Here is a 12700-nt window from a genome sequence, read left to right on the forward strand (position 1 = left end):
CTACAGCAGGGACCTGTCTCCCTTCACACGCCACTCTCAGTGCCTCCCCTCCCCAGCCCAAGACCCGTACTCAAGCCCCATGGACACAGAAAGGAGATGTGCCTTGGAAAGAACCCATTGTCTCCCATGGAAAATCTCTTTCATATAATAGTAGAATTTTTGTAGAGGCTTTCCTAGTCCAGGCTAGCACAGCTGCACACAATAGCATACAGGAGTCATTCCAGCAACTCAGGAGGCTAAGGGAAGAGGATCTCAAGTTTGAGGCCAGCCTTGGCAATTTAGGAGGAATGTATCTCAAAATAATGAAAACTACAAAGTGCTGGGTCTTCAGTTCCTTGATGCAGTGCCCAGTGTTCCCAGCAGGCTGGGCCTGGGTTCTGACTCGCCCAGGAGGAGCACACTGGCCCCCTGGCCCAGCTCAGCTGCTGTAGGCACCAGCTGGGGACAGGCAGCATTCCAGCTGGACCCACCTTGGTTGCTGACTCCTCTCACGTGGCTCCTGGGCCTGAGTTTCTGGCACTGATCACATTGGATTAGCTGAAGAGCTAAAAGTGTAGCACAAGGACTGTGGTCTTGCATTCATCACCACCCTGCACACCCCAAGTTGTCCCTCACCTGCCATCCCTTTGGCCATCAGTGTCCCCCACCCAGCCTACTGCTCAGCACATGGGGCTGTGATATTATTAAAAGTGGCTAGCACCCACCCATCAGCAAAATGAGACCCCTTGGTTCACTGTCATCCACCCAAAGATGTGGGGACTGCCCATGAGGCTCTGGACATTGGTATCTGCCCTTGCTTTTTTCCTTTCTCTCCTTTCCCCCTGACACTTGGGGATTTCTGAATGTTCCCCTGACCTGAGGGAATCAGCTGAACCTACCCCACTCTCTCCCTCCAGAATGAGGTTGGGAAAGTCCGTAAGGAGGGTCCCCCGCAAGCCCGAGGAGACTGGCATGGAGATGCTGAGAGAGGCCAGGTGTCCACAGGAGCAGCATGGGCTGTGGAACAGCACGTCTACAGTGACACTGTGGACCCTGAAGATGGAGTCTGCTAGCTGTGGTTCCAGTCCCCCTGTGTGCTCACCCATAGCCCTGTCTTCCTAGAGCCTGAAGAGGGCATGCGGCTGGCCCTTGCTTCCTCCACACCCCACAGTGAGGGTGCTGAGCTGCTCCCACTCTCTCCTGCCCCTTGCTGTTAAGAAGTGGGTGTCAGAGAGAGAGGCTTGTTAGGGGCTTTGTGGGTCGCACACTGGTGTCTAAAGCAGCAGCTCTTCACACCAGGGAGTAGGGTTGGGTTTCCTGTTGGGCCACACTGAATGCGCTTGGGACCTGGGGGAGAGGAAGGGAGGGTTTCTTCCCATCCTCTGGCCACGCGGGCTCCTGGGTTCCCAGGGTGTGGAAATGTCTCTGGTGGCCTGTTCCAGATGGTGTGGTTGTTTGGAAGTTGGTGGAAATATTTGCCTGTTCTGGAGATGTTCGTTCCTCCTTGTGGGGTGTGTCTGTGTCCTCAGAGCCCCTCATTCCTGGAAACCCCTCCCTAAGGCTCTGTCCCTCCTTCCTGCCTTCCCCACACCCACCAAGACATGGGTGGGCTTTTTGTTTTTTGATTTATGTTTTTCAGTATCAGCACTTGCTTGTTCCACTGTCTCTCATTTCCCCCTGATACTTGGGGATTTTTTAATGTTCCCCTGACCACAGATGTCCGCAAATCCTCCTGAATGCACACTGGGCTCTGATCTCTCTCCCCTCCAAGTGATTTCCATATCTAACTGTCTCCGGGATGTGTGGCCTGCACTTGTTGGAAGATTAAAAATTTTATGTGAACTTTGACCTTTGTTTTCACCTTACTTAAGGCTTGGGTAGGTGGAGTTACAGGAAGAAGCAAAGCTAAATAAAAGAAGTCTGGACATCCAGCCAGCATCACACAGCACTTCTGGACAGAAGGATGTCTTTGGTGAGTCCCCAGAAAGGGCTTTGAACCTTTGATTTTCAAAGCAACAGTGACAGTCTATTATCAGAAATATGTGTGCTGTCCTTGTGGGCTCCAGCTCAGGTGTAGAGGGGACAGGAATGGAGAGGGGCAGGTGGGCTGCAGGTCTGGGGCTCTCACACAGCAGGAAAGGAATCATGGTTTGGGTCCAGGTGCCCAGAGGCTTCCCTGCCTCTGCTGCTGTGTGGGGTTTGGTCTCCTGAGTGCTGGCTGCCTCCTGGCGCCTCGCTGAAGGCTTTTCTTTACCCAAACCAGGCTTCAGGAAACACCTCATTGGGACGGGGTTGTGACTCAGTGGTAGAGAGCACATGTGAGGCACTGGGTTCGATCCCCGGCACCACATAAAAATTAATTAATAAAATAAAGGTATTGTGTCCATCTCTGACCAAAAAAATAAAAGAAAAAAGAAGTAGAAGAAAACGGGCAATGATCTTCCAGTTGAGATCAGAGGAATTCTCGAATGATAGAGGGGCATTTATATTCCAAAGCATTTAGTTCTGTTTTTTAAATTTAATTACATTTACATTTTCTAATTTATTCCACAGTAATTTGTGAATGTATTTGCCTTGTTTAAGATACAAAAAGCAGAAAGTCCAAGGGACATCAATAGAGGAAAGGGATGGGGTGGGAATAGGGAATGAGGGGGAGGTGTTAGGGAGTGATACTGGGCATATTATATTGCTATATTAGGTGCTATATGTGTGTATAGGCAACAGAACACTCATCATTATGTACAAATATAATGCACTCGTAATGGGATGTTGAAAGAGATTTTTAAAAAAGAAAGGAACCAAAATCAAAGTCAAAGCCCTGAATATGAAGAATCAGCCCTTCTTCCAGACTCCCTGTGTTTTCTCTTCCATCTGAAGCGATTTGGGGTGTGCTCTGCCAGATGGTTCTACTCACCTCTATATAGCTCCCTTATAAATGCTGACTTGTAGCTTTATGTTTTGTTTTGTTTTTTTAAAGAGAGAGAGAGAGAGAGAGAGAGAGAATTTTTTTTAATATTTATTTTTTACTTTTCAGTGGACACAACATCTTTTATTTTTTTTTTATTTTTATGTGGAGCTGAGGATCGAACCCAGCACCCTGCGCATGCCAGGAGAGCACGCTATGGCTTGAGCCACATCCCCAGCCCCATGGCTTTATGTTTTATGGTGGTTTCTAACTGGGTTCCCTGAGTACAGTTTATCTAGATATACTTGTATATATGTGTATATATATATATATATATATATATATGATATGGATATAGATATACTCATTACTTAAACGTGTTTCCTAGAACCAATCTGTTGTATTTCAGTACATGTGTGCTGATTTTTTTTCCAGTACGAGGGATTGAAACCAGGACCTTGAGCAAGCGAACCAAGTGCTCTCTATAAATGAGCTACTTCCCAGCTCTTTTTAATCTTCATTATGAGGCCAGGTCTTCTAGTCGCCCAGGCTGGCTTCAAATATGTGATCCTCCTGCCACAGGCTCCCAGTCACTGGGACTACAGCCATGCCTGACCACTGCCAGCAGGTATTACCTTTCTGATGCTCTGATCAGCCCCCCTTGGGTCAAGGTGACTCCTGATCCTTGCTGCCAAGGACTTGAACTCCCAGGAGATCTCCCACCTCCTCCAGGCAGCTGCACCCTCACTTCTCTCTGCAGCAGCTCAGCTCCCTGGCAGGGTGCACTGGGCCAGAGGCCAGGCCCAACTGAGTTGGGGAGGGCAGCTGGTTGCCTCAGTGTACATTTTTTTCCCATTTTTTAATTGGGGCACTATAGTTATACATACAGATTGGATCGCTCCTCAGTGAACTCCAAAAGTACAACTCACTCATGGGAACTTCAAAGAGAACCCCTCCCCCTCTGACTCCTAACCACATCCTGTCTTCTTTGCCTTGATTTTGGCCTGGAGCACAGACTCCAGCTGCCCCAATTTGTCTGGGACTATCTGGGATTGTTCAGGCATAAATGTTGGAAACCCTGAGACTCAGTTTCCCTCTGGATCTTCTGCTCTCTAGGAAAGTCACCTGACCATCCTGAGACCCAGTCTTCTCATCTGTGGAGGAGGGGATGGTACTTCTTACTCGAAGGATGATGGACAGTGGGGTCAACTGTTCTGCAGTATTTAACATGTTGGGCTCTGTTCGTGGGCACCCTGTACCTCATAAGCATCACTGAAGCCCATGCACGTGGCTGGTGGCCCTTATGATGTGTGTTGGACCTCCTTGGGAATCATATCGACATTTGCTGATACAAACATTCTCTGGGCATAAAATGTGTTCTCTGCAGCTGGTGCACATCACCACCCCACACTCCTGTGCTGCAGATCTACTGCCATGGTCCCTCAAAGACACACTTTCCATCTCCTCCTTGTCACTGAGCACCTTTCCAGGCTAGCAAGCACATGGTAAATGAAGAGGAGAGGTTTCCCTTCTATATAAGGAGAGGTCTCTCCTCTCTGACTACTACAGGTGATGAGCACAGGGATTCTGTAGGACTGGGTTGGGTCTTCTTGCAGTTCAGGTTTTGGAACACTCCATACAAAGGCCCCCTTTATCTGTGTCTGATTTTTCTGTTGCAGGACAGAACAAGTCCAAAACCTGGAGACCTCATTGAAATTTTTCGCATCGGCTATGAGCACTGGGCCATCTATGTGGGAAATGGCTATGTGGTCCATCTGGGTCCAACACGTAAGCATGGTTTCTCTATTATACATAAGGACTGAGATCAAGAGTAGGAATGTAGGCACAATTAAGTGCTGGTCCTCACACTGCTTGGCAGAGCAGGCTCTCAGTCAGCACTTACTGAAAGAATCATGCTCTTTGCTCTGGCTGTGTCTCCTGCTAGTCCTCCTTATCAGTGAGTTCAGGGAGAGACAGTCCACCTGTGTCCATTTTAGAGTGCAATTCAGACCCAGTTGATCCCTCTGTAGTTGATGAGCATCCCTCCAAAGGTTCAGTCCCCTGTGTCTGTGGAGTTCTGCAAGGTCAAACAACAGTAGAAGGAGTTGATCCTTCCAAGAGTTTATACCTGGCTGCAGAGAGCAATGGACAGGTGTGGGCCTCCAGCCTCCCCAGGGCCAGCCTGGAATCCTGCTCCTCTGCCTGCTGACTGTGGAGCGTGTGGCTTCACCTCAGTCAGTTGAGCTCCATCTCAGAAGAGCAGGGATAGGGATTCCTGTCTCCCAGGCCGTGAGGGAGAGAAATGAAGGAGGGCAGGGAGAGCCTGTGCAGGGCATGGCCAGGTGTGGGGCCTCCTCCCTCTCTGTCCCAGCATCATGGCCTTAAGGGACACGTGGACATGCTGGAAACCCCACTCACCTGCACCCAGAGGAACACTGTCCAGTCCTTCAAGTCACTAGTAGAGTGGTGTGGACATGCACCTGTGTGCACATAGGAAGTCAGTCAAGTGAGAGGCATTGAGACCTTCTGTGGCACCTAGAGCAGCTCACAAACTCAGAGACTTTGAACAGCAAATGACAAAGAGCTCAGCTCACAGCAGTGCTCACACTCAGTTGTTCAAGCATCATTGAGGGAGTGCATTTGACCCTGAGCCTGGCCACTAGAAACCTGCCCCCCTTAGGCTGTGCTGCTGCGGGGGCTCCCTGGTTGGTGTCCAACCCCTGGGACAGCAGCAAGGTCCTGCTCACAGCCGGAGAGGGAGGTCTGTCTGGGCTAGAGCTGGCTCTGGGGAAATCAGGACAGTGCCCAGTTAGGGCTGCATGAGGTGGGCCCTTTGTTCTTGTTGGTTTGTTTTGTTTGGTTGAAGCCCTGGGGGTTGAACCCAGGGTGCTCTAATGCTGTGATACACTCCAGCCCTTTTGAAAATTTCTGTTTGCGCACACCCAAGATTACTCATGGTCACCAAATGTTTGTCCTTCAGGGGACCTTGTAGATGGTAAACCAGGACTCAGCAGGTCCTTCACAGGGTTATATGAACATAGTTTTGGTGGCTTAGTGCTCACAGAGGTCATCTGAAAAGTATGTGTCTTCCAACAAACTTCACCTCTTTTGAGAATACACCCCATATAAGAATGTTGTTATCACAACTAGGTGGAGAAGAATGCTAAGTGCTTGGAGAACACTCGACAGCCAGGTCTCCAGGAGCCCACAGTTAATCAGTTGATATGAGGAGCATATCCCATGAAGTACCTGGATCCATCCTTTAGAGCTTTAAGGTTCCAGGTTACCACCCCATGTTCACAGTCATCCTGAGCCACGCCTGGGTGGAGGGGTTCTTACCATCCGTATATTTCTATAGTAAAAGATTTGGCTCCTTCCTGTGGAGCAGTTAGGCTATTGCCAACCTTTTTCTTATGGAGCTTTGAAGCTAAACTGCTTATGTCAGGCTGTCTTCCCTGAAGAGAATTTAATGTGTTGTTCGAACTTTTTTCAGGCCTTGTAGAATCATTGGTCATGTATTTTTCTAATTCAGAGATTTCCACTTAAATAAAGGGCATGCTGACGAAAAATAATATCCAATTTCTTTTCATGATCAGCTTTGGAATTTCTTGAAAAATTCAATTATGTAGGAATGCTTTATGCATAATTATGTCAAGGTGAGAATTTGATTGACATTTCAAAAGTCATATATTGTTATTGGGGGTGAGAGATATCCCAGGTTGCAGCATCCAGCTCCCTTAGGTTGGAAACCTTTGTATATTTTATTACCACAAATAATGAATAATCCAACATGAAAGAGACAGAGAGGGAGTGTGTGTGTTTCCAGGTAGATCCATTACCCACCACCAGGTGTATTAGGAATATCATGATTATTCTGGGCATCTTGGCATTGGCAAAATGTCAGGTGATCAATAGTGCTTAAAACGGGGGAAATCATAATACATTTTTATACATGTGATAAAAATTCTCACAAATTCTATCCCCAAATAAATATGATCAACTCCTTCTCCAATATGCTGTGAATATTGGTCTGTACCATGTGCACACCTGCCCTCTGCCTCATGTAATGGTACTACAGAAACACTCCATGTACTCACAGAGATTCCACTGATTTCAACTATGGTTCCAGTGAGTTTCTTAATACATATTTGAAGGTATCGTTTTCACTTTCTCATTTTAGTTCTGATTCCTTCAACACTGGACTCCAGGACCTCCCATGTGAATCATATGAAAGGAATTAATGATAGAGCAATCCAGGACATGCCTGAGTCAGGGAGGAGGGGGCACAGCAGTGAAAGCATTGCAGCTGTCCTGAGCCACGCCAGGGTGGAGGGCTGCTTAGAGCACTGCTCCAGCTGGGAAGGAGTGCAGGCTAAAGACACTGACAAGGAGAGGAGGCCACTTTCTGAAAACCACTTCTCTCCCAATGTGCAGTGAGGCTGTCTGGACTGGGGCCAGCTCAGAGCCACTGTGGCCCTGCCCAGGCCTGAGTCCACTGTTTCCACAGGTGAAGCGGCAGGAGGTGGTGTGAGTGGCTTCAGTTCCGTCGTGGGTAACAGAGCCATAGTGAAGAAGGAGCTGCTGTCCGTGGTGGCCGGAGGAGACAAGTACCGGGTCAATAACAAGCGCGATAAAAAGTATAACCCACTGCCACCCAACAAAATTGTCCAGCAGGCAGAGAAAATGGTGGGGAAGGAAGTCCGCTATTCAGTGACCAGAAACAACTGTGAGCACTTTGTGAACAAGCTGCGCTATGAAATTTCCCGCAGTGACCAGGTGTGTCCTCAGCCTGTGTCCCCTTCCCTGGGACCAGACCATTCTCCAGCTCACAGGGTATGGGCACCTGCTGAGGGCTGGCAGTGCAACCTGACTTGGAGATTTCCCAGCAGCGGGGGTCAGAGAAGCTGGCAGAGTGAGCAGTGGGGTCCAGGAGCAGGGGACCTGGTCATGTTGGGCCCATTTTTTCTGCACAAGGACAACAGGAAACACGTGAGCTTTTGTGGGCAAGCTGGTCCCTCTCCTTACTCTGCCAGGGTCGCTCTATAGCCTGAGAGCGGCCATAGACTCTTTGTAATGAATAGGCGAGGCTGCGTTCCAATAGAGCTTGATTTCTTTTCATTTATTTACTTTTGTAAAAATAGGTGACAGGCTAGATTTGACCTATGGGACACTGGGTATCAAGGCTTAGTTTAAAAGACCTTGAAGTGCTGGGTCTGTAGCTCAGTGGCAGAGCACTTGCCTGGTGTGCACCATACACACAAACACACACAAGAAAAAACTAAGGAATATTACATCATCCTTATTATTATTTTATTTAAAGACTGCCTTTCTTTAAGTTAATTTGGGACCACACTAAGTTGCTGAGGCTGAACTTGAACTTGTAATCCTCCTGCCTCAATCTCCCTAAGCACTGGGATAACAGGCAGGTGCCACCATGCCTCACAGGAGGCCTCTCTGTTGCCGGGTTTGTTTTCTTGCATCTTCCCTTCTTGGTGTCCAGGGAGGTTGACCTTGGCCTGTGCAACACAGATTCAGGACAGGGGAGGGTTGGGCTCTGGTGAAGAGGGGAGGTGGGCGGGAAAAATCCATGCCTTCTGGAACTGAGGGCTCCAGGCTGGTGCCCAGGCTTAAAACTGAGAACTGCCCATCAGCTCATGCACTGGGGTGCAGTGAGACCTGCTTTGTTGCTGTGACCTTGCTGAGTGGGTACCCTTCCTGTCAGCTGGGAGGGTAGACACATGTCTGGACCCAGGGGAGGTGTGCTGGTGGGGTGGGGTGGGGAAGTGCCTTGTCCTGCATCTAAACCTGCTTCCAAAGTTGTACAGAAGCCACACGGATCAGTCCCCACACGCGGGGCCTTAGGGGTGCTTTCCTCTCTGCTGTGCTCCTGAGGGTTCAACTCAAGAAAGGCTGGTGCGCTTGGTGGTGGCTGTGCCATTTAGTTTCTCCCTGGGTCCCTCTTTGGGAACATTTTCTCAAAGGTATCTCAATGACTCGCCTGTCTTCTCCCTCTCACTCCTTCGTTCCCTTCTGCCCTGTCTCCATAGGAAGCTCCCCCTCTGCCCGTCTCCAGCTCTTTTTCTCCTCCTCTCTCTGTACACAGTGTGCTGTGGGCACTGCAGAACCCTGGGCCCCTAGTGACTCTGCCCACACTCTGCACTGATAGACCACTGGCAACATGAAGCTCTGGCCCAAGGAACATCCCCTTCAAATACCTGCTTGAGGAAGATCTGACTGAAAAAAGAGTGTGCTATTTTTTTCCCCAAAACAATAGCAGATATCTCTTGCAAGGCCTCCGTGTCCTAGTGCATTTACTAAAACAGGCTTTAAATAGGAATCCTTCCTCTGGCTCTATGAGATGCAGAGTGAGAGGTAGCAAGATCACGTAGGCCCAGATAGAGGCCTTAAAACTCAGAAGGGTTTTTCTGCAAAGGCTGAGAGGGGTTCCTTTGGAATTATTCATCAGAAAAGCCAGGGCCTCCTGCTGTCTCCATTGGACAGTCCAATCCCAACCTCATTGGTGCCAGGGAGCACTTCAGCCGGCCTCATTGCATTTACTGGATCACCCTTCATCACTTTTTACTTCCCTGACTCTAGAGACCCCCACTTGCCCCCTTCACCCTTCTCCCCATCTCCGTTTGAAACACCCCTCACCTCCCTGCCCATAGTGTTTCCTCTGGGATGTGGTGAAGAGGACAGGGACCATGGGTCTTTCCTGAGCTGCAGGTTCCTTGCCCAAGTATCTCTGCTCAGACTCCTGATGTGGAGAGTGACCCACCCCCCTCTTCTCCTCTATTGCAGGTGATTAATGGAATCATCACGTTTGTTACTACGATTTTATTTGGTGTTCCAGGGTAGTGGCCAGAAAACTGCGGAACAGTAAATAAATCTAAGGCGTTATGTTGGCGGCACCAGTTAACTCTGGGGGATTTGAGCAAGCTGGTTTACAGATTTCACTCTCTTTTGTAATCATGAGCACTTGGGTTCCTAAAGCTGAATCAAAGCACAGGATGTGTTTATCTGAGGGAAATGCCGCCAGCACAAATTCTATTAAAGACGAGATTGCACAATATCATGGTCTCAATGTTTGTGTCCCCTCCCACCCCAAATGCACATGTTGATTCACTAACCACCAATGTGTGCTCTTCAGAGGTGGTAGTGTAAAGCGGTCACTAGGTTTAGACAAGGTGGTGAGAATAGGACCCCCAATGTGGGTTAGTGTCTTAGAAGAAGAGGAAGAGCGACCAGAGCTCTCTTTCCCTCCCTCTGCCATGTGTAGCCGTACTGAAAGGGCCAACTGCCTGCGAAGAAGAACCTCTCTGGACACCATGTCTGCTTCACCTTGATCTTGGATTTCCTAGCCACTGTGATTTCAATTTAGTTTGTCCCTTAGAAATCCATGTTGTAACACAATTTCCCTAAAGAGGTGGGTCCAGGATTAATTTTAAGAGGCAGGACAAGGATTAATCCATTCATGTGGTTAGATGATTACTAGATGAGTGGGTTGGTGGTCTAGTGGGTATCTCAGGATGGGTTTCCTATAAAAGCCACCTTGGCTCTGCCTTAGGTGCTCCTTGTCTCTTTCTGTGTGATTCCTGCAATGCCTGAGGACTCAGCCAGCAAGAAATCCATCTCCAGGTGTGGCCTGTTGACCTCGGTCCACACCATGAGCCAAAATGTCTTTCCTTTATCACTTACCCAGTCTGTGGTGTTTCATTTTTAGCAACAGAGAACAGACTAAGACACCAGCCTCCAGAGCTCAACTGTGCACAGTAGGAGTCTGTGGTTTAAGCCACACCAACTGCAGCCTGCTGTCACAGCCTGTGCTGGCACACACAGGCTCCTGGCCCTTCATGCTTTTCTGCTTCCTTCCTCTTGGAGGTAATTTTTATTGAAGTGGTGTGAGGACACACACAGGTCAGCAAGGAGACTGACCTGAATGACGGGCAAGAAGGGAAACCACCAGGTCAGCCAGGGCTGGTATCTCATGGGCTTGAGTTGTGTGGAAGAGTCTTGACCTTGAGTGTGACCCTGTCACTAGTGCCCACCTGCCTTCCTCTGGCCACTCTTGATGCAAACAGTGATTGGAGTCATTCCTTCCCTCTGCTCTCCATGTCTTGTTTCTGCCTGTCTCTTCCACCTCCTCAGAGCTCCTGCTTCCTCCCCACATCTGCTGGCACTGCCTCTCATCTCTGATCCCTCATTCCCCTCTGCTCTGCTTTCTGCCTCAGCTCAACACCACTGTTCTCTGCTACCTGCTCCCACACTAGTTCCTGGGAGTATCTGTTTGGCCCAGTGCAACACACAGCTTGGCCTACCCATTGGCTGCCCTTTCATCACATTGCCCACTGGGCCAATTGGCTCTGCCCAATGGGGTCCATCACATAATTCCCACATGGCCACGAAGCAGTTTCACTTGCAGAGGATTGCAGGTCAGGCCAGGTCCGTGACTGAAGTTCCTAGTTCAGGTGAAGTGGAGAATGATATGGGGGGGGGGCAATCCTGGCTCCAACTTTGGCCCCTCACACTGCAGAGAGCTTGGATCCTGCACCAGAGGAGATCCATTGTCTGGAATTAGCAACCGGAGCTCACATTAGTCATAAGATCTTTTTCCCCACTATAACTGTTATTTGTAAAATTAAAAAATGTGTAAATCAAATCTTTTACTAATTTTTTTCATGCATAAATTGCCCATTTTCTTAGCAGGTATCAGGATTGGGCAGCAAGTAGCAAAAGTGCTATGTCCTTTCCCGCCCATTCTCCCATGGCCGGACTCTTTTGTCTGTGCCTCTGGTGTGGGGGAAAGGAGGCAGCTCCTGTGACTACTGTGTTTGCAGAACCAGTTCTGTCATTTTTTTCTTCTTTTTCTGCAGTACTGGGGGTTGAACCCAGGGCCTTTCACATGCTAAGCAAGCACTCTGCTACTGAGTGAAGACACAATCCTCTCTCCTTCTGGGTGCTGTATCCATACCTTACATGAAAGCTTCACTCAGTGCGAGATGCTGTCTTCCAAATCAGCATTGAGCAACTGGAAATCCAGTCAGAGGCTGGCCACACCAGGTGCATTGAGGTGCCAGTCCCAAAGGCACAGGCTCCAAAGGCCTGCCTCATGTTGTGTCACCTCAGAGCTGGGCAGTGTGTCTACAATATTCTAGCCAATTCACATCTTATAACTAGTAGTAAATTCACCTGGGAGAGGGAGGTGATTTCCAACCTCCAACTGTGCTGTGTATCCAGTTCTTAATTTTTCCAAGGAAAGCCCATCTCCAACATTCAATTTACTAACTAGAAAAACATCTGGTGAACAGACGTTGTTATCATCTGGATAAGAAATGTTCCCACCCCAAAGCTACTGTGTCAATGCAAGGAAGATTAGATGATTAGACTGTGAAAGCTGTCACTTCTTCCCGCCATACCATGTGAGTGTATTGTAGCCCTAAGCAGGAGGGGTGAGGCTGGAGAGGGTGGGTCACTGGAGTCATGTGCTGCAAGGCTTCTTCTTCCCTGTGGCCCGTCCTTCCTCTCTCTCTCTCCTCCTTGCTGCCATGAATGGAGCAGAGCTCTTCCCCATGCCCTCTGCCATCGCGTTCTCCTCTTCATGGTTCCAGAGCAGAGGAGTCAGCCCACCCCGGGCTAAACCTCTGAACCATGAGCCACAGCAAACTTTCCCTCCTCTGAGTTGTTCTGACCAAGTATTTTGATCACAGTGACACAACGCTGACTAAGACAGGAATTATTACCAAGAAGAGAGGTTGTCGCTGTAACCAGCATGACCATGTGGTCAGAAGCCTTCAGAACTGGTCCACAGGAGTTTGG

General features: G+C 48.9%; 1 protein-coding gene across 1 annotated transcript; it reads left to right on the forward strand.

The window, feature by feature from the left end:
* The first annotated feature begins 1864 nt into the window (after positions 1-1864).
* LOC144254144 (phospholipase A and acyltransferase 2-like) lies at positions 1865-9742 on the forward strand. Its single transcript, XM_077796897.1, has 4 exons — positions 1865-1951; positions 4564-4672; positions 7392-7660; positions 9686-9742. Exons 1-4 carry the CDS (start codon positions 1943-1945, stop codon positions 9740-9742), a joined length of 444 nt encoding a protein of 147 aa, XP_077653023.1. The 5' UTR covers positions 1865-1942.
* Positions 9743-12700: the final 2958 nt, after the last annotated feature.

This window comes from Urocitellus parryii, chromosome 4 (assembly GCF_045843805.1).
Source record: "Urocitellus parryii isolate mUroPar1 chromosome 4, mUroPar1.hap1, whole genome shotgun sequence".
Lineage (NCBI taxonomy): Eukaryota > Metazoa > Chordata > Mammalia > Rodentia > Sciuridae > Urocitellus > Urocitellus parryii.